The sequence below is a fragment of the Helianthus annuus genome, chromosome 13, assembly GCF_002127325.2.
Source record: "Helianthus annuus cultivar XRQ/B chromosome 13, HanXRQr2.0-SUNRISE, whole genome shotgun sequence".
NCBI lineage: Eukaryota > Viridiplantae > Streptophyta > Magnoliopsida > Asterales > Asteraceae > Helianthus > Helianthus annuus.
The window spans coordinates 88,065,037-88,087,569 of NC_035445.2; the positions used below are offsets into that span (position 1 = coordinate 88,065,037).

Consider the following 22,533-nt stretch of genomic DNA (forward strand, 5'->3'; position numbering starts at 1 on the left):
ATTCTCAAAATATCCATAGCAGCCTCATTTTAATGTTTTAGATTGGTTGGAACTCTATCTTTATTATTCCTTTTCGCAGATGTGCCTTTTTGTCATGGGATTCTTGCTAGTTTAGAAGGTAGTTTCAGGCAGTGTTCTACTGGTGTAATATTCGATGATTCGGTTTATGTGGGTTGGTGACTAACTTTTAAAAAACTTACCGCCACCTGAAAAGTGCTATAAATAGACACAAACATCCCTTGTATTCCATTGCAGGGTGCTTTCTTGATTTGCTTCAATTACCATTTGAGTGCTATAACCAAGAGTTGAAGACGATGAGTTACAATAGCTCTAACCGCGTTTCAGGTTAGTGACCATTTGTGCATTGTCTCAAAATCATGTGCGACACCATGCAACAAGGTGGTCTCAAAGTCTGCAAGGAAGTCTTTTTACATTGTCTTATTTTTGGTTACAACTGATATTATATAATATTTTACATCGAGATAGTTGGTAAACGGGTAACAAGCTGCGCCACTACCCCTTTTTGAATAGCAAAACTAAGCCTTTTAAAAACTACGTCCATAGATATCGGGGTCATAATATTACTATGCATGACCCTTTGAACTCGACTAAGTAGGTCCACAGCCTCTGGCGCCAGAAAACCAAAATAGTCTGGTTGACGGTCCACAACTACGTCTACGTTTTTCCTTTTTTGTTGCAAATAAGCTATTTTTGTTACGTGTTCCCGTCTGAAAATATCTATATGAACAAAAGAAAGTTAATATATCTTTTGTTTTTCAGGAAGTAGAAATGTTAGAATGAATTCATTGGAGTTTGGAAGGACTTTTGTGGTGATGCCCAAAGGAACTCACACTACAACTATTGTTTGGTTACATGGCATTGGTGAGAAGGGCTCAAGGTGATTATTGACTTGTTGACATTTGACTATTGTGATTTGACTTTAGAATTTGACTTCTCACACATATATTAATTGATGAAAGTTATTGTGGTTATGAAGGAAAACTAAATATCTAGTGACACACAAACACACACATATTTATATACATAAAATGCATAAGAACACAAGCATTTCGAAGATAAAATATCTAGAAAGTTATGTGTATGTTTTGAGTATGAAAAAGTTTGAATCTTGACCATCTTTTGATCATTGAGGTGGTCCTTACAAGTTACAAAAGCAACTATACCAATTATTAGTTGTTGAATTCGACATGCACACGCAGCCATGTGTTTCGCTTCAATGGCTACTACACCCATGCCCACCTCAAACAACATGTGGCATAAGAGTTTATTAATTATTAACTCATTTCCCCTTTGATACATTTGGCTCCCTAGCGCCAGAAGCTATCCACTTCTTGACCAGGGTCCAACGGGTCATCCACAACAATTGTTCAACCCCAGGGGGGGCAAGGGTTTGTCTTTGGAAGATCAGGGTTTGCAATTCAGAAAGGGGTGGCGGCGCAGCTTGTTGCCCGTCTACCTTCTGTTTTGATGTAACTTGGCAAGTTTTTTGATGAATAAAATATTTAGAAAAGAAATTAATAAACAATAACATTCTTTGTAGTAATGAAAGTTTTTTATTTTGTTTTGCAGCTGGACTCAGATCTTGGAAAGTTTGCCTCTTCCAAATGTAAATATTCCAATTTGCTACCTTTCTCATGCACATTCAATCATAAGTTTAGTTTCATGTATTTCATAATTAGTATTTTGAGAACTTTTTTTTATGTTTGTTTTAGATCAAATGGATATGCCCAAGTGCGCCAACTCGTCATGTAACACAACTTGGTGGATATCCTTGCACTGCTTGTACGTTCTCGGTCTTTATGTATTCATTAATCATCTTATATATCATGTTGTACCATCTAAGCGTTTTAGAATACGCGATGACTTTATCTCATCGTATGCTAATATTGTCAGGGTTTAACATGGCAAGAATGTCAGAAGACGACAGCGAAAATTTGGAGGGATTGGATGCATCAGCAACACATGTTGCAAATCTTTTATCTAATGAACCTGATGACGGTATATCTCTCCGTGTTAGTTACTCATGCTAGCATGCGTCTAATCATTTATAAGAACGGCATTGTTCGACATTATTTTTATGATCACAGAAGCAACACAAAACATTACAAAACATGCATTGTCTGCTACAAAAACTAATGATTAATCAAGAGAATAAGAATCTAGCTACTGGTCCAAAATATGTGTTTGTATGTACCCCTTGAAATGGAAATATTCACTTATCACTTTTTTTCAAAACTATTGCAAAGTCTTGATCATCAGCCACTTGTCTAGATGGGATCATTGAAATTTAATTTTTGTAAGAGTTAATTGCCCGGATAGTCCCTGTGGTTTCACGTTTAGTCCCCACCTTTTGAAAATAGCAGGCATGCTCCCTATGGTTTGTTATTTTGTTACTCGGATAGTCCCCTGAGTAGATGTCAGTTAGTTTGGAAATAACAGGTATGCTCCCTATGGTTTGCATTTTGTTACTCGGATAGTCCCCTGAGTAAATGTTAGGGGACTATCCGAGTAACAAAATGACAAACCATAGGGAGCATACCTGCTATTTCCGAAAGGTGGGGACTAAACGTGAAAAAACGTGAAACCACAGGGACCATCCGGGAAACATCAGAAATTTTCATTCCAAAATTGTACACAATTTTAGTTTTATACTTCTGCTGCTAAAAACATCATTTTTAGCTCACACATTTTCCTTTACAGTTAAACTAGGCGTTGCGGGCTTCAGCATGGGTGCATCCGTCGCTCTCTACTCTGCAACATGCCGAGCTCTTGGTCAATATGGAAATGGAAATCGATACCCCGTCAACCTTAGTGCAGCCTTTGGACTCAGTGGTTGGCTCCCATGTTCAAGGTTTTACTTATGTTGCTTGCAAACTTACCTTCTAACTTTTAACCATTTACTTTTTCCTCATTAATATTAGTTATTTATTACTTTCACTCAGTTTGTGGGTCCCATATCCGGTAGACGGGTATCATTTATCTGAGCAAACAACTTTTCTTGTAGGTTTTTAAGGAATAGAATTGGAGCATCACAAGAAGCTACAAGGCGCGCAGCATCACTACCTGTTTTGCTTTGTCACGGTCGAGGTATTTTACAAGCCCCCATAACTCCATACAGATCAAAAGTTATGCCCGTTTTAAGTGGGACCCGTTTGCTTCAAATATGAATTTTATCGTTCATGTATTGTTCGTTGTTGTAGTTGATGACGTGGTAGAGTACAAACTTGGTGAGAAATCCGCACAAACCATGTATTCTGCCGGATTTCAGAACCTAACATTTCGGGCATATAACGGGTAAATCTTGTTTCCAAATTAAAGTTAAAGGACACATTAATTTTAAATACATGTTTATTGATTTTACTTTCGATACAGGCTTGGTCATTACACAATCCTAGAAGAGCTTAATGATGTTTGCAGTTGGCTCGTTGCTTGTCTAGGCGCTTGAAGGATATATATGTCGTATCCTACTATCAACATAAGAGCAAGTTTGATGTATTTGAATCTCAGAAAGAATGTACCGCGATAAGAGTTTGCAACTCATAATCTAGAATAGATGTATTTACGTTTTACGTTTTACGTTTTATTTCTTTCATCATGTATCAACCCCAAATCGTGTTTAATATGAGACGGATGTGTCACATGTTTACGGCATATGACTTTAGTGTCTTAAACATCATGCAGCGACGATATCTTTATATCGCAACATGTCCAACAAGTTATAGCTTCAAGCAGTGGTGGAACCAGAACGATTTAGTTAGGGGGTCATCATAAGCTTATATTCTATACTGGTTCAAATTAGGAGGTCCATCTCTAAGTTTGTTCTTCAAAAACTCAATTTATAAATAAAAATTCAAAAAGTTCCGGTGATCGGAGGGTCAACGGACCCTTTTGACCCCCCTCTGGTTCCGCCCCTGGCTTCAGGCTTCTTACATTTACTATGGGCTATTTTGTTATTTCAAAAAAGGTAAAAGGGCTAATTAAAATTAGATAGTAGCTACAATTTGTGTCCACAATATTAAGTTTATTATGGGTAACAATCTAATTTAGTTACTAACAAGCTCCTTAATCGCTTTACTACAAAGGTCGATAAAAATAAATCGATATAAAAGTTTATTAAGAAAAATATGAGGTAGAAGTTAACAACTTAACTTAGTACAAACATAGATGTAATGAACATCCATGTTCTCTAGATGAATCCCGTCCTTCAAGCTTCCGTCACTATTGAGCGGAACAGGACGGGTCAGCTCCCAACTCTCGGCTTTTGAACTTTCACCCGGGTGAACTTTATCTGTAGTCGTAAAATCCAAATGAGTTATAAATATATATAAGAGTAAATTACAAAAATCGTCCTTTATGTACGTCACTTATTGCAAACTGTGTCCTTTGTCTTCGATAATTACAGAAAACGTACTCGATGTTTGCAAACCCTTGCAAGTTATGTCCTTTAGCCCTAACTCAGTTAATTTTTGTAGTTAAATCTGACCAAATGGACCCCACATGAGGGTATTTTTGTGGTTAAATCTGAACAAATGGACCTCACATGAGAGTAAAATGACCAAAATACCCTCATGTGGGGTCCATTTGGTCAGATTTAACCACAAAAAATTAACTGAGCTAGGGCTAAAGGACATAACTTGCAAGGGTTTGCAAACATCGAGTACGTTTTCTGTAATTATCGAAGACAAAGGACACAGTTTGCAATAAGTGACATACATAAAGGATGGTTTTTGTAATTTACTCATATATAATTTTGAATATGAAAAATCGACCCACCTATCACGTGAAGTTTAATGGCCCAAGAGTGTGATCTTAACAAACATAACCGATAAGCTGGAATGCCATATGTTATCTGCAACCATTGTGATCATGCCGTCGGCATCAACTCAAAATCTTTAATACTCGTGGCTAGTAATGAGCTAGCTTACCAGTATATACACTCCTTCCTTCTTCAGCACCCTGAAGTCAGTCGGTCATTAACTACTTCAACAATATAATCGAAATGGAAAATGTCAACCGTCGTACAAACGATTTCAATATATACCTTTCAACCTCCTCAAGCATCTTGCCAGCATTTAGTTTTGAATTGTGACCACACTGCACAACGTCACTCAATAATTTACTTATGCGCCAATCTTTTGGTACATGGGTTATAATGTTCTATGCCGGGTCAAATCAAAAGTTGACCAAAGTGTATAAAACCTCTTACTATTGTTAAAAATAGTATAGTTTTTGTATCGTATATGATATTCATAGATTTCAGAAAGAGTAAAATGCCAAAATGGTCCCTGAGTTTAGGCCACTTTTGCCACTTCAGTCCAAAAATTAAACTTTTTGTATCTAGGTCCCTTAGGTTTCATTTTTGTTGTCATCTTCATCCCATTGGCAAACTAGATTAGAATTTTATGTTAACTTCTCCCATTTTTGTCGTTTTCCTCATTTAACTAAAATATACTATGGCATTAATGACGATTATACCCTTCATTTAAATGAGGAAAACGACAAAAAAGGGGAGAAGTAAACATAAAATTCTAACCTAGTTTGCCAATTGGATGAAAATGGCAACAGAAATGAAACCTCAGGGACTCAGATACTAAAAGTTTCATTTTTGGTCTGAAGTGGCAAAAGTGTCCTAAACTCAGGGACCATTTTCGCATTTTACTCTTTCAGAAAGAAAAGATACAATTTGTGTAGGTTGGTCCAATGCATTTTGGCCCGCGCTAAAACATATTACATGCGCATTTTGCCACGTATTATGCGTCCGATAAAAAGGAGGAAACTCACCAAAAGAGAGTCCAAGGTTCCTGTATGATAGAAGAAAGATGTTATTACATTGTATGATTCCATTCAAATTTAGCAAAAATATTAGTTTTCCAAATATATATATATATTTTTTAGAACCAATATTTCATTTCAATTATCAGGGCAAATTACATAAGGATAGCAGGTAGACGAGCAACAAACTGCGCCGCCATCCCTTTCTGAATATTGAAATGAAGTTATTATAGTTGGAAAGAAATTACCTTTATCGATGACTGCATCAAAAGAACCGGCTTCAAAAGCTTTCATGTCTCTAACATCCATTTCAATATCTGCTCGACATAAAGAGAACGATAAATAACCAAAGCAAAATGACAAAAATACAATATGACCATATGAGGTGAAGAAGATACATTTGAGATGGGGGGAATCAGAGTATTTCTTTCGCATTCGTTCAATAACAACGGATGATATATCAATGTTGACGATGTCGCCATAACCATCCTTGCTCATTCCTTCACTAAATGCTGCAGAACAACAAAGAGAAAATGAAACAAACAGAAGCTGCACAGATTTGAGAAAGAAGGCCAACAAAGAAATAAGTTGCATTTTGCCATTTTTGAAAGATATCCATCCTACTGTCCCAACATGTATCAGTTAAAAGAAGCTCTCTGTCTTTAACTCTTAGCTCTTGAAGCAGCGCAAGCTACGTTTTACCTATTCTCGTTGCAGGGCGGTCACCGAAAATCACACACAAAAAATAAAAAAAATTTTTTTGCCCTGTGTAAGATAAAAAGTTTGGGCCCTATTCATTAATCCATTATGTTTGTTTATTGAGTTGGGCCAAGTCATTAATCCATTACACACTAAAACAGTTGGGCTTCTGAATTTGATAGGCAAAAACAGTTGGGCTTTAACGTTTTTGGTTCATAATCCAGGCCCTTTAAGTTTTTTTTTTTTTTAAATACAGATTTTTTTTTAAATATATATATAAAAAATTTATAACTTTTTTCGGGCCCTTATTTCGATTTGGGTCTAGAGCGGTCGCTCACCCGGCACTTGCTCTGGGCCGGCCCTGTCTCGTTGGTTAGCAAAGTACTGGGGTTCTCATGTTTATAAAAAAAAACAGCTTCAAACTCATATACTTCATGAGACCACGAGAACTTGATTAAAAACCCTTCGAATTCAAAATTTTCATTTACACTTACCGTTGTTATTAACATACAACATCAAAAAACAAAAAAAAATATTCATGTTTGAATTTACATATATTTGAAAATAAAAAAAGATACAGTGTAAATTTACCATTATTTACTGTTTACACGTGTGTAAAAAAATTGTTAAGAGTAATTTGAGAGGAGAGATGAATTAGCCGGGGTGTAAAATTGTTTTTTAATGTTTTATTTTATTATGTAATCAAGAGTAAATTATTTTCTGAATCACGTGTTTTAGTGGTTTTAACCACTTGAGTCCAAAATAAAAAAAATTAATCCCTCTCCTCCCTGACCACTCATTTTATAACTTTTTGAGTCCAACTTTTATAACTTTTTTATATTGGACTCAAGTGCCGGTGGGTATGGCATGGCGCCACCCCGCCACATCATCATCGATAGCGCCCCTGGGGCGCCACCAGCCACACTACACAAGTTAAAGGGGGGCGCCATCAATGTCTCGCCAGCACGTTAATTAACGATGGATTTTTGAGTTGATCGATGAAGGATTCGTTAGAGGGGGCGCTATAGCTTAAAGGGGGCTTTAAACCACAACCTGGAAGGAGCTTGACGTGGATACCACACCCTCCAACCTTAAAATCACTAAACCACAAGAACTCAAAACGTTATAAAATAAACTGTTAGGGAGTAAACTTTTTAATTTTGAGGTTAAAACTACTCAAAACACATGGACTCCTCTGAAATTTACGATGGCAGTGTAAAAAGTTTTTCTAGATTTGGATAGGTTTTTGATTGAGTCCTCAAGATAAGGTTAAAATTGAGAAGTGGAAAAACTTGATCAAAACAATTTATAGTGAAAAACATGATATCAACCATGATATTGTTATGTAAAGTCCCAGAAAACCGATGATCGCACATACGATAAAAAGGAAATGATGTTTGGAATAATTTGGGTGATGAAAAATACCAACCAGAATTTCCAGCGCCAACGACAAGGATTCGGATTCGGGTGGTGGGGGGTACGTAGAGATGAAGAAGGGGAGCCAAGGATTCATACTTTTGATACCAATCGAATGAAGAAGAAGCCGTTGACTCCTTCGCGTATCGCTTATCCCAATACCATGCTTCTCCGTACGCTTCTGTCATCTCTCCTCTTTCTATCAATTAGATAAACAGAACAACAAACACTACTTGAAGAATTAGGGCAAATCTTGGGGGCATCTTTGTCATTTAATATCAACTTAATGACATTATGAGTTCTTGTTTGTTCCCTTTTCATTTCGGGTGGGTTCTACGCGACATGATAACGTATAGACTATAATCGACCAGACTTGTTTCCGAATGTTGAAACATACGCTAACTCAAATTTATACCGTCGAATTGAAACATATAACATTTGACCCGATTTGTTTCCAAACAAAATCTACGTCAAAACATAGTATGACGCAAAACGTACATAAAATGAAAATATTCTATAATTGACCCGACTCGTTTTCAAACAAAAATTACGTTAAAGAATAAACAAACCTGAATTTATGTCAAAGGTTTGAGGGTTAAAGAAAAGTTGGAAAGTATGGGGTCTTTTCTGTGAGGTTAGAAAGTAGGAGTGTCATTTTTGTAAAGTTATAAAGTTATTTTTGTCAATTTAGAGGGTTGAGGGGTGAATTTTGTGTAACACCACAAATTTTGTATGTTATAAAATAATATTATTTTCGTGATGCTAAATAACAGAAAATGGTGACCATAAAATGGTACCGTAAGAAAACGACAGTAAGTTTAAATTTATGTGTGTAACTAAGTTAAACTAAGAAAAGAGCCCAAGTTAGTATGGAAATAACAAATTTAAACATACTTTAAAAGACAAGGGGGCTAATGTGTAAATGTGTAATATATTTGATAAAAAAAGAAGCCAATGTGTGTGCCTGGCTCTAGGTCGATCGAACAAAGGCAAAGGAAAGGTGAAACCCTAGTTTCACTAATTTCATCAAATTGGGAAGAAATCTCAAGGAAGCTCGGATGCATGCACCTGAATGTTGATCATTTAAGTGATTCTAACACAAAGTAAGTCGAATTAAGTGTTTTTGTGATGTTTGGTTAAGTGGGTTATGTGTAATCCGTGAATGTTTATTGAAATTGAGTAGGAAATCTAGACAATATGAATATATAGAAGCTATAGCATGCTTAATTTCGATTATGTTGATGTTTTGGGAAAAACCCATTTGTAGTGGTAGTAGAATGAAGTTGATGATGACTATATGTGATATTTTCTATATAATTTTGATGGGTGAAGTTTGATGTTGTAGAATGAACCTAATTAGAATGAAAATTGTATGGTAATTGTTGAATCAATGATTTTGATATGAGATAGTAAGCTTATGCACAAGATACTTGTACATTGAGTTTAGATTGTAGTACGCTCACAAGGTGCTCGATGAAATGTCTAAGTGATGTTATGATATGAGAATTATATGAAACGTCTTGAGAATTATGAATAAATTGTAGAAAGACGAGTTTAGTATTAAACTAACATGAATAATGTGCTTTAGATGGAATTTATATGAGAATTCGGGTTGAATGTAGGTTTTGATCAAAATCATGCATTTGGGGATTGTACCTTATGCTTGTATGGTGTGACGGTCACTATGGATTTAATTAATTGTTTAATGGTGATTAGGAAGTGAATGTGTACTAAATGCATAACATATGACCATACTAGTAAAGGATGATGTTATGATTAAGTTGTTTAACTTAGCAAAGTGGTTGTCAAATGTAGAATCATGAAAGCATAAGTATGTGTGAATTAATTATGGGTATATTGTGTATGTGACTAGGTGATCATGTAGTAGTATGTGTCATATAACATTATATATGAAATGATTATGATGTCATTAATATTGTCTATCATATCAACATAAATGCGTGTTCAATAGTTGGAGGTTATATGTTAGAAGGTTGACTTTCTGAAAGTCAACTGAGAATTTATAGCATGGCTAGGCATTTTTGACACAAATATAAGAATCGAGAGATCATGGAATATGTGTTAGAAAAATTATGTGCTATGTGTGATAACGAGTTTGGATTTTGAAAATATTGAGCAACGCGGTTGACAATTCATGTCGTATGCGTGTTAGTAAAAGTTAATGTAGATAAGAGTTGGAGAATGCGTATTAATATGAATGAGCATGGATACTAACATTATCATGGCATGACGGCATGAAAGGATAGGAACCACACTAGTATGGACCAAGCATGGGAGGCTAACGGGTCAAGATGAGGCAAGGAAGCGGTTACGAACACGGAGGCACAAGGTAAGTGACTTCCGACTCACTTCTTGGTATGCATATAGAATTTTCATGTTCATGATTGTGGGGAAATTATGTAAGGTTATGTAATGATGAAAGTTTTAAGGTAAGCATTGAATTAGCTTAGTCGGGGGTAGTCTTCTAACTCGAAGGTAATTTGATGGGTTTAAACGGGTCGAATAATTCCTAAATGAATAATAAGCCGAAAACATATAAGTCAAGAATTTCCTTAACCCAGATGTTGGATTTTAAGTTCACATGATAGAATGTTAATTTACAATCATGTAGGAAGAAACGGGAGGTTAAACGGGTAAACGGTTTAAAAGTAATGCGAGTTTTAGTGCGTACGAACGACGAAAAACAACACAACAGGAAAACTGATTTTTGAGAGGCCGTAGCCTACGCCCCAAATGGCCGTCGCCTACGACCCCTGGAAAGTCAGTTTTTGCTGACGGGTTATTTTGCTGCCTACGGAGGTTTTTGGCTACGTGTAAATGCAAGGGTCGTCGCCTACGCCCCCTAGGGCCGTCGCCGACGCCCTCCCCATGTCCTAAAAGCTGAAATTTTGTTATTTATGTGATTTATGCATCGTAGGCTTCGGTATATTATCCGTGGACTACGGTGGGCCTCCCAAACATGATTTTTATCGTTCCTTTGATGTATATGGGCTATAAACCTAAGTCCAAGTCCCATGTGATTAATGTATGAGTAGGTAAGAGGTATGCAAGATATTGAACGTGTACATAGAAATATAGGTACGCATGTAGATGTGTATTTATGTATATATGAAGGTACGTATGAGTGTATGCATGTATGTAGAGACATAGGAATATATGTACGTATGTAGTTGTGTATTTATGTATATATGAAGATACGTAGGAGTATATGCATGTATATAGAGATGTAGAAATGTAGGTACGTATGTAGATGTGCGTGTATGTATGCATGAAGGTGCATATGAGTGTATACATATATGTAGAGGTATAGTAAGGCATGTACGTATGTAGATGTGGTTGTATGCATGAAAGAATGTATGTACGCATGATTTAGACGCGTTGAGTAATACGTTATTAATGGTGTGCCATGAGGATGAAAAGTAATGCAGGTACCTTATTGAAGCCTCACCAGGATACGGATACGCAGATGAAATGCTTAAAGCTAGAAAGATAATGAAAGGGGTAGTATACAGGAATAAATTTTGTTTATGTATTGTGTGCTAATGTTATGATTGTATGTGGTGAGTGCAGGTTGTGCAAAACACGGGCGATTATCACGAGGAGTAGAGATCGATGACCGAGTCACAAGATAGATTGTACGGGATTAATTGAGTATGTACTTTAGCAAACGGATGTTATGCTTTTGTTTTGTAAAACAGATATTTTTAAAATGAACATTCAAGTAAGTCAAGACGTGTGTAATAAAAGAAATTTTACGGCACCAATTTCCGCTGCGACTTTTGTCAAATATGTACTTGGGTCTTACATTTTGTCAACTCACGAAACCTGATGGATGAATGGTGATTTCAAAGGTTGGAACCGAACTTTGAAATTAAGGTATTACTTGGGTTTTACCACCCGCTCGATGCGGTGGAGGACTAATCTGTTGTAGAACTGCATCATATGGATACTAATGGGTGTTATTCAAGCAAAACTATGGAAAATGCTACAAAAGTACCTATACATTAGGCATGTACGCATATGTGTATAGTGATCGACATTGAACCTGTTTAAAGCATACGGAATAGGAGTTTGTGTACATGCACCATACATACCGAATAACAAAGGTCTACCGACATATGAAGTGATGTTTATTCCGGTAAAAAAAGGGAGCTTCAAAGTGACATCAAGCTTGAAAGACATTTTGAAAACAAAAGTACCTAATGTACTGGGGTCTTGCCTGAAATTATATATAATGACGACTACACTCTATAGCTTCATTCGCTTGCCTTTCCCAAGATGTCGCAAGTTTTTTGTTGCTTTCTGTGCGGACAGGTAGCCTTTTCTCTATGGACAAACAAAAAGTTATTTACTTTTCTTGAAACTGTGATGAAACAAAATGCAGAATTGGTTTCTTTTTATTATGGTAATAGTTTTACACAATTAAAAAAAATTGCAGATATGATCTGCAACACACATGTTTCTCATGTGAATTCAGTCAATTCACAATAAGATAAACACATGTGTAACAGTAGCAAAGTGTGTATGTGACACCTGTGTCACTTCAACCATCAAACAAATACCAAATCAATGAAATATTTCATACTTGGGATTTGTAAAAATATGTGTATCATTTGCACATATCAATTCTTGTTCGATTTCAAGCTTTAAATCGCTTTCTGGAGGGTTATACGCGCACTAATGCGTAAATATAACTAGTTTAACGCAACAAACACTTCGGAATAGTGAAATAGGCTTAGCATACCTTAAATAACCTCCACATAACTTAGAAATAAGTTTTGGATGGTTTGGTGTGTTGAAATCAAGTTTGTTCGATCGCAAGGACTAATTGTGTCAAACTGCAAAACTATACCGATTTGTATAGTAACGAACATTCCGGAACTTGATCATAAGTTAAACATACCCTAAATATCCTTTACATAGCTTAGAAATAGGCTTTGAGGGGTTCGGTATGCTAAAATAAACTTTATTGATCAATAGGGACTAAAAGCGTCAAAAAGTGCATAAGTTTGCATTTTCGCGCATATCTTACGTTCTGAATATATCCGGACATCCAAAAATTTATGTAATCATTAAAATATTATGTTTTAGTGATTGGCATGATAAAATTCCATTCGTCGCGTAATTTGGATCGTTTTTGCGTTCGTTACGACTTCCGTCGTAATTAAGCGAACAATGCAACCGTACGGCCAAACGAACCGACATCCGAGATATTTTTGAGCATTTTTTGAGTTCCCTATACTTTAACATCATTTTAGAGCCTTGAAATGAGGTTAACGAGGCTTAAACGTGTCAAAAACACCTCAAAATGCATGTTTCTCAAGTTTAGGGACCATTTTGTCATTTCTGAATAGTTTGCCCACACGGGCCGCGTAAGGTAAGCTTATTCTTTACGCGGGCCGCCTGAACTCCCCAGTTCAGCAAAACAGTTTTTCAGAATCAGCAGCTAGTATCCAGGTTTTTGGACATGGTTTTGGGCAATCTATGGGCTAATTTTGATGGTTTTTTAGTACCCCTAGTATTACAAAACCATTTGCCCACTTGTACGGTCCAGATTGAGGCACGATTCGCGAGGAACGATCCTAACGGTGGTCCATTTCCTATAAATACCCACCATAGTTCTTGCAATCCTCATTCAAATCTGATCTAAGATGCTCTAAGTTGAAGCCCTTGCTTCATACCTGAGCTACTTGGATCAAGATTTGCTTGCTTGGACCCTTTGTAAGTATTCCTTCGTTCTTTTATCGCTTTTCGAGTCTGAAAGTCAAATTGTGTTTGACTTTCTGTGTTGACCAGTTTATGGTCAACACAAAGTTCGTTTGAACTTCGCAACGTGAGCGTAATCATGATGGTTATAGTCCCTAGTGACTATGCCTACTGATTACCACGTTGATTAGGTGTAGTGACGAGTCGTAGTTTTGGCCAAAATACGTGTTTATGCGTATTTTGTAACCAAACTACTCTTAGGTATCAAAACCGTTCGTTTTGATATCCAACTTGTTTTCAAACTTTGTTAAACATGTTTTAAACATGTTTAGCTCGTCACTTTTAGATTAGTGCTTATGTAGAGTCGTAAGTCAAGCGGTCTAAACAACCGCTTAGACTTACGAACTAGACCCGTTTGGTCGATCTTTAGGATCCGACCAAACACATTAGGTGGCCATAGTTATATAGGGAATAACCTTCCGAGGTTATACCTTATGGTCACTTCGTTTAGTTAGTCGTATGATAGGTAGTCTATATGCCTTAGGAAAATTACCAAAATACCCTTTTTATGCATAATTGATATTTAAGCATATGTAACCCAAACTTTTGTCACTTAACTGATTATGCAACATAATTAAACATGTTTACGCATATAATACTTGTCATAGGACTAGTTAGGCGGTCCGAACGCGTTTTACGCGAACGACGCGTTAAAGTAGCATATGATACCTAAACGGGTCGTAATGGGTCGTAAGCACTTAGGTTAGGTTTCCTTTTAGTAGGTAGGCCTTGTTAAACCATATCATATGAGTTCCCACACTCATTTGGTTTACGAGACCTCATCCTACCCGATCTTCCGTTTTAGGTCCGGTTTATTTATGTAGTTACCTATATTAGGTGCCGTTTGATTTCCAGGACTCCTCTAGCTTTGCTTGGTAGTTGTTCAAGACTTCTAAGCACTCTCAAGTGAGTACATAGTCCCCTCTTTTACTGTTTTCAAATGTTTTGGGGTGAAGCATGTGTACATATCTGTTATTTTCATGATTTCAAAGTATAATTGATTATACATGTTAATACTTATCTTTTGACAAACTGAATGATTATTTATGGTTTAAACACTGATTTTCAAAGATTATAAAATTAGTTGTTGGAATAGTACTTATTTTTGTTCACCAGACCGGTTGGTAGTATGATATAGCGCTATAGGATTTGACACCCATTTCCTGTTATCATGGAATGTCTGAAACCAATTTATTTCTCCATCCAAATAGGGATTGCCTTCATGGTATTCCTATAGTCTCAAAGGTGTAGTTTGATGCACTAGGTCTGAATGGATTCTTAAGTCACATTATTTTGGTATATTTAGTTATACTCCCAAAAGTATAGTTTGACATGCTCTCATGTGTGATAAATGTACAAAACCAACATATATTTTATTTTACAAACCAAAACATAGTTAAATATGTTATTTATAAAACCAAAGCATATTTTGATATGTTAGTTATAGAACCAAAACATAGTTTAATATGTTATTTATAAAACCAAAGTATACTTTTGATATACTACTGAAAACTGTTATTTTGACAACTAAAGTATATTTAATATACTATCTGTTTGACTATTTTGGAACTGAAATATATTTTAATATATTACTTATTCGACTTTCCTAAAACCAAGGTATATTTTCAACTATACCAGGAACCTTTTTATCAAAATATTGTTTTTCGAACAATATATATATATATATATATATATATATAGGGAGAAGATCATGCGAGAACCACCTCTTGTTGTGAGAACCGCGAGAACCAATGTGAACACACCAAAAATGCCTAAAAATAGCTAAAAATCACACAAATTTTTGTTTTAATATTTTTTATATAAAAATCGCTACTTTTTGAAGCAAAAAATTAAAAAAAAAATTTTTTTGGCCACTAAAAGTAGCGATTTGCGCATAAAAAATATTAAAAAAATTTTTTTTTAGATTTTTTTAGATTTTTTTTTTATTTTTTTAGAATTTTTGGGGGTTTAGTTTTTAGCATTTTAGCTTGCGGGGGGGGGGGGGGGGGGGTTTAGGTTTTTGGGGGTGGGGGAGGGGGGTTTAGGTTTTGGGGGGGGGGGTTAGTTTTTTTTTTGGGGGGGGGGGTTAGATTTTTTTAGGTTTTTTTAGCTATTTTAGGTTGTGTTCACATTGGTTCTCGCGGTTCTCACAATAAGGGTGGTTCTCGCATGAGCCCCTCCCTATATATATATATATATATATATATATACAAACTCATTTTTACCTAATTATTTATTTATACATCTTTCTTTTATATCGTCTTTTTTCTTATCGATTTTTATATGATTTACAAAACAAAAACATTTTACAAGGATCATGACTAACTTTTCTTAAACACTTTTTCTTTAAACTTATAAGTTATGAATCCTAATTACAATAAAACCTATGTATCTCACATGCATTTTTATGCTGACGTACCTATTTTTACACATGTTTCAGGTGCTGCTTTGTGATGATTGTTGATACATGCTACACTTAGGATGGACTCGTGCCTTAGTGACTTTAAAACTTGAAAGACAATATTTGTATTTATCTGATTTATAATAAAACAATGAGTTTAATGATTCAATGAAACAACATTATTTGATCCATGGTTGTGAAACAATGATTCTGTTACAACACTCTCCGACGTTTCCGCCACGTCTTGTTGTTTTACGTGGTCGGGGTGTGATAGTGTATATATGTCAATTATAAGCAAAGGTTAGTAATTCCATTTTTAGTTGCTCTCCGATAGTCTGATGGATAATTATATAAAAGAAAATTAGAGGTTGTTGAAATGCATCGAATGGGTTGGGTCAAAAGTCAGTAGAGAGCATTTTCGGCACTTGATACTTCTAAATCAGTTTATTAAAAAAACTGGATGATTAATGTACGAATTTAGTTTTTTTTCAAAACTTATGCCGGAATCCCATCAAAAGGCAAATGTGGAAAATAACCTTACGAATGAACTTGGCGAGTAATGCGGTAAAGAGACCCAAAAATTGAAAGAAAAAATAATGTTTCCTGCAGAAGAAAAAAATAAGGCGAATTTAGTTATGACAAGAAGCTTATTAAGGTAAACACCCTAACTAAACAAATAACATGACGATTAAAAAAAGCAAATTTTAGTCTTAAATTCAATCATGTCTACATGCATGACAATATATATCCGATGTCAGCAAAAAGAGTAAAAGGGTAAACATACATTTTGACAAGGTTCGAAAAATAAAACTTTGTACTAACAAAAATAGAATAAAATCACACATATAATTATGTAAAGCAAATACTATCATATGACATAAACTTAGTCACTAAGCAGTCGATTTCCCTTAACAAATTCAACCCAAAATGAAGAAGAGACAACCAAAACCAATGGTGCATACCCATTTCTTACATGCAAGCGAATATACATAATCGGAAAGCGGTATGACGATAATTAGGCATCTGAAAACAAAAGACAAACATACAACATTATTGTCAAAAGGAAATTAAAAATAATGTATACACGCACCAATTTCCAATACTTATGGCATCCCAAAATTACATTCCATTCTTGAGTTTTACTATTCAATCCTACTACTTGCAAGGCACTGTATCTCTAAATCGATCAACATAGAGATACTTATTTATCATTTTTCAGCATATATAATAACTCATAATTTGACAATCAAAATTCAAAGGTTGCAAGAACCAGAAGCAGGACTAATAATTCAAATCAATCAACACAGAGAACAGTTCTTGTGGTGAAGTTCAAGTAAGCCTCAACCAATATAGTAGTTATATTCTTATTCAATTGATGACCAAGAACGACAGCAAATGAAATAAAGGAGAATCGAGAAGCACATAGTCTGGCAAGTAAAGTCGCAAGTCGAACAAAAAAATACATGTGTTGGTGGGAAATATGAACACCGGTGTGAGGTGATCTTGATGCAGAGTTATGAATCAAAGATGAACTGAATTGTTGACCGTCGCAACGATCATAACATGAAAGCTTCAATATGAATGACGTGTAATACCCCAAACCTTAATGTATTAGTTATAAACGTATGAATTATGTAATTTATATTTCATATATTGTTAAACGAGTAAGATGATTGTGTGAAAGGTGAAATATCTTGACAAGCCTTGGCTAATATAGGAGATCGTTTAATATTAATAATTAAATATATTATTTTTGACCTTACTCCGTTTTTAATGAAACTTAGGTTAAAACGTAAATAAAAATATGCTAGTTCTAATGACATATTCGTCGTTTTATAAAACGTCATATTTTAAACGTATACGAGAAAAACGAGTGAAGCAACTGAATTAATATATATAAGCAAGCAAGCTAGCAGGTCAAGCAGGCAGGTAGGCATGTCAATTGTATCCCACATCGACCCAGAAAGGTTTTGAGGTGCTTGCTTGCTTCCTTTAAATAAGAGTCTCAGTAGTTTGTTTAGGTACCGGTTTCTTTAATGGAAACGCTCTAGTATAGAGAATCCCAAGTATACGATACCCCGTTGGGTGTTGTTAATAGTCGCTTTTGGAGCGCGAGTAGGAGCAGGAGTAGGGAAACTCTACATCAACGTGCCGTAGATAGTTTTAAGGTATGCTCTCGGTTACGTTTATGTTTAGTTATTTATTATTCAATTTTAGTAGTTAGTAGGAGTATTATTATTATTAGTAATATTGTTATTAGTAGTAGTGGTAATGTTAATATTATTTTTAGGTACTAGGGTTATTGTCAGGGGCAGGTATTGGGTAGCCTAGCCTTAGTTAAGCATAGACTGATCAACCATGCTTAAACAAGACAACACTAACCAATATCCAACCATGATAATGACTAGTTAGGTGTACTATTACCTAACCTAGGATTATGTAATTGTGTCAGGACCTTGAGACATAACCCAGTCGTACTAGCGGCTGTTAAGCAATTGCTAATCAGGTGAGTCATCATACTTGTCTTTTAAACTGTGATAGTATACTCGTCCATAACTGGTAATAATGAGAATGCTGCAGTATGCATGTGTCAGTAGGGGTATATGGGATCCTATTATGCTTAATGAGGTGTGTCACTCTGGGAAGGGTAATAAGGTGTTGTACCCACAGGCACTTCGTGCTTATAAAGCCCAGCGACACACACTCATACCTATGTGATGGCCGTAGGGGGACACAGTTGGAGGACTAGTATGTCTCTTGTACGGTGGTTTGTGACAAGTCAAATGTGACCTATAAGGTTCAATGAGGCCCAACCTGACTATATTGTGGTCACATGCCCATATTGTGTATGCATATAATGTAAACTGTGGTCTGTCTTTATAAAAATTGTATAGTATGAGCTCACCAATATATATCTGACGTCGTTTTGAGTATACTTATCTCAGGTGAGTCATGAGGAAAGCTATAGGAACTACTTGACAGTTGTGGAGTTTTAGAAGACAAGGAGTTCTTAGTTGCCAAAAGATTGTAAATAAATAAAGTATTGTACTCAGACTATTATAAGTTTTAATGAAAGTTTAGTTTGTTTCCGCCGTAAGTGTATCAATTGTGCATAATCACCCGGGTTATGGGGTGGGTGTTACACGACGACCTCAATTTTAGGGTTGTGGTTTGGTCTGAAAAGGGGCTCTTCAGATTTGGGTGTTTCTTGGGGGAAACTGAACTCATAAAAAGCGGTTGTAAGCATCAATTAATAGAAACAATTCAATAGGAAGAGTAACTGGAGGGTTTTTCGTTACCTAAGCACCCGTCGACTGGTCAAGCAGCAGAGCCGCCGGATCTTGAATCGTCGGACATCCATTGATGATGATTCATGGCCACCGTCTTCGAATCAATGATAATTGATAATAATCAGTTGTAATCTGCAGATTTTGATTGGGGTATGAAACGTGGGTAGAAAGAGAAGGTAGAACGTGTGTGGTCAAATTGAAAAACAATGAAACTAAATCGGAAAGATGAAGCAGCGCAGAGAAGCAAAGTAGAAGGGTTAAAGTGTAAATTGTCGGTGGCAAAGGCCACCGACTTTGTACTTTAAGATAGATAGTAATATAATTTTGAAATTTTACTATTTTCCTCACTTACGTTTTTAACATGTTTAATTTCAGTCCAAAAAATTAATCTCAGTTAAAAAACTGGGTTAGCTCAGAGGTAAAATGATTATTTTACATAGACTTTTTTATTTTTGGTTTTTTAAACATATTATTATTATACACACACAAACATAAATCTACACACATATATATAGAGAGAGAGAGGGAGAGAGTCGCGAGAGAGAGGGACGACCACCTACCAGCGGCCCCACGTGGCGACGCGGGGTGGTGGGCAGCAGTGGCGCAAGGCCACAAAAGAGGTGGCGACTGTCTAGGGCAGTTTGGCGGTTATATGGCAGAGGTAGTTATGGGGGCGGATTGACGTGTTGGTGGTGATTGTGGTGTTAGTTGAACAGCGTGTGGTGGCGTACGGCTGGAGTGGAGGTGAATGGTGGGTTGCGCCTGGAGTGGTGAAGCTCAACAGGTGGAGACGATTTCTGGCGACCCGACTTAGGGTTCCTGCAACCCTTGGACTTTCCTAAGAAGTTCCGGTGGGACTCCAACGACTATGTTATGGCTTGAAGTTTCCAAATATCTGTAGATCGGGCGATTACCAGGTAAGATCTAGAGAAGAAACTGTGGTTGTTGTGGCGATGGTCGTGATGGTGGTGGTGGTTGGTAGTGAAGAGTGTAGACTGTCACACCCCAACCAATGGCGGACACATCGAGCCGAGATGTAATAGATTGCTCAAAGATAACATAACGCTGAAATTGTGACAATATATTAAAATTCAAAATTTCATTTCATCGAAATAAACGTTACATTGTTAAAGGAAAAAGAAAGTACAACAAATGGGATTTCAAGCCTAAAATATCAAAGTGCATGATTAAAATTTGGTGTGTTCCTAGATCCACCCTAAGTAGATTTCATGTAGTATCATCATCATATATTTCCTGCAACATGTATAAAATATATATGTCAACAAAATAATGTCGGTGAGCATACAAGTTTCTGTACATAGCACAATATGAATAAAGTCTCAAATCCACATGTTAATTGTATACTAAGTTATATAATCATACTAGCATGCAATAGACTAAATATCAAACCAAAGTGTCCACTAGCGTAACCTTATCACCGAAGTAAATAAGACCATATTGGTTGAATACTTAACAATGACCCAACAAACGGGGCGGTGTGCTAATCCCAAAAGATGAACCTATGCATGATGATGGAGAATATTTAGATGCTGAAATGTTAGATGCAAATGTGGAAGAATCAAACGTTGTAGATTCTTATGTCTTCACCTACATTGCTCGATATCTTATTGTAATGATCTTTGTTCATATACTTTACTATTAATTGTTATGGGTGAATATTTTGATCAATATTCCAGACTAAAGATGGCGACCCGCCGGGATAGCAGATAGGTTTGATATCCTGGACCTATTTCTTATGTTTCACTAATTTATTTCTTACACGTGTTATTTAAGTATTGCAATGAATAAATATAAACGACTTGGTCAAGCTAAGAACTAAGACTTGTAGTTGTAAGAGGAACGTTGGACGTGGTTGAAGAAGTCTTTAACGTTCACAAGTTAATATTCTGTGTATCCCAAAAATTTTGGGATATATACTTAGATCTTTAGACTATATAATGAGGCTAATCTGATCGATTAGGCATGTTACACAACATTACACTTTGATTTCGATTCTTGCTAACACTCTTTCTTGCAGCTCACTAGCAAACCTTGTATTATCGATCGAGATTAGTTCTCGAGTTGTACTTTTCATATATTCAATAGAAAAACTATGCATGCGACTTTCAAATCGGCGCCCGAGGTTTTGTGCTGGCGATCTCAACTGATCAAGGGCTTTCCTTGTAACATTGTGTATTCTTTGTTGTTTTAACATTTACTTTCATCCTAATATCCCGAGCAATATTCCGATATTCTGACTTTACATTTCAACCTCTTTGCTTTACGTTACATTATTTCAACAATATATTCTAAAATTCACAAACTAGCACACTACCTTACAAACTAATTTGATCATAGAATTGCTAAGGTAATTTTTGACCAAAACATTAATAATATTCTTTTACAATCTATTAGTTTTGTTTTTTTTTTTCAATTTTTCCAACAACTATTGTTTACTTTATTGATTTATTTTTGTAACGTTGCAAAATAAAGTTGCTGAAATGGCAAACCTAGTATCATTACCATAAAAAATCTTGAAGGTGTTGAGTTTTAGATGGCTCTTAAAAGAGAGAAGTCAAATGGAAAACCAAGGTATACAGTAAAGGAATGGCCTTCATTTCTGAAATCAAACGGAATCGAGGATGGTGATAGGTGCACCTTCAGCTACATCAAAAGTGTAGGTATGTTAATTCTTCATGAAGTTGCCAAAAGCAAGAACCACATGATTGTGAAGGTGGTTGGTTTGTTTCTTCTTTTAGTGTATCAATATTTACAACAGTTTTATGATGGTGATGTTAGAACAATGAACTTATAGTCCATGTCTTTATAGCCTACTGGCATTTTGGTTGTGAGATAAGGCTTTGAGACTAATAGGTCCTGAGTTCGACTCTCACAAGGGGGGTTTTCCCATATTTATTTGGTTTCCTCCTGAATTGGTGTATAGGCATATGCCTAGTGTAGATGGATATGATCAGGTGGTTCCGTTGGTAGCACGATGATACTCCAGTGGTCCATCAGTGCTCCAAATTTGCCGTTAAAAAAAAGAAGAATGAAGTTATGTTGTTTTATGTTTATAACTCTTAGTATTTAGAACAGTTTATTTGGGTTATTTATTTTGTATATTTTTAATGGTTTGATTGCACGTTT

General features: G+C 35.8%; 2 protein-coding genes across 2 annotated transcripts; one reads left to right on the forward strand and one right to left on the reverse strand.

The window, feature by feature from the left end:
• The first annotated feature begins 208 nt into the window (after positions 1 to 208).
• Positions 209 to 3,672, forward strand: LOC110898529 (acyl-protein thioesterase 1 homolog 1). The gene is made up of 9 exons (XM_022145324.2): positions 209 to 345; positions 781 to 898; positions 1,591 to 1,627; positions 1,734 to 1,803; positions 1,915 to 2,019; positions 2,722 to 2,872; positions 3,026 to 3,108; positions 3,222 to 3,315; positions 3,394 to 3,672. The coding sequence occupies exons 1-9, from the start codon at positions 315 to 317 to the stop codon at positions 3,464 to 3,466; spliced, it is 762 nt and encodes a 253-aa protein (XP_022001016.1). The 5' UTR covers positions 209 to 314; the 3' UTR covers positions 3,467 to 3,672.
• Positions 3,673 to 4,021: 349 nt separating this feature from the next.
• Positions 4,022 to 8,164, reverse strand: LOC110898530 (EEF1A lysine methyltransferase 4). The gene is made up of 8 exons (XM_022145325.2): positions 7,922 to 8,164; positions 6,192 to 6,305; positions 6,042 to 6,110; positions 5,803 to 5,822; positions 5,063 to 5,115; positions 4,947 to 4,977; positions 4,795 to 4,870; positions 4,022 to 4,309 (listed from the first exon to the last, which is right to left on the reverse strand). The coding sequence occupies exons 1-8, from the start codon at positions 8,094 to 8,096 to the stop codon at positions 4,158 to 4,160; spliced, it is 690 nt and encodes a 229-aa protein (XP_022001017.1). The 5' UTR covers positions 8,097 to 8,164; the 3' UTR covers positions 4,022 to 4,157.
• Positions 8,165 to 22,533: the final 14,369 nt, after the last annotated feature.

Coding starts and splice junctions, on each gene's coding strand:
- LOC110898529 (XM_022145324.2), top strand. CDS start 315: ATGAGTTACAATAGCTCTAACCGCGTTTCAG. Junction 346..780: donor TAGCTCTAACCGCGTTTCAG/GTTAGTGACCAT, acceptor TTTGTTTTTCAG/GAAGTAGAAATGTTAGAATG. Junction 3,316..3,393: donor ACATTTCGGGCATATAACGG/GTAAATCTTGTT, acceptor CTTTCGATACAG/GCTTGGTCATTACACAATCC.
- LOC110898530 (XM_022145325.2), bottom strand. CDS start 8,096: ATGACAGAAGCGTACGGAGAAGCATGGTATTGGGATAAGCGATACGCG. Junction 4,871..4,946: donor AGGAAGGAGTGTATATACTG/GTAAGCTAGCTC, acceptor CAATGGTTGCAG/ATAACATATGGCATTCCAGC. Junction 4,310..4,794: donor CATTAAACTTCACGTGATAG/GTGGGTCGATTT, acceptor TTACGACTACAG/ATAAAGTTCACCCGGGTGAA.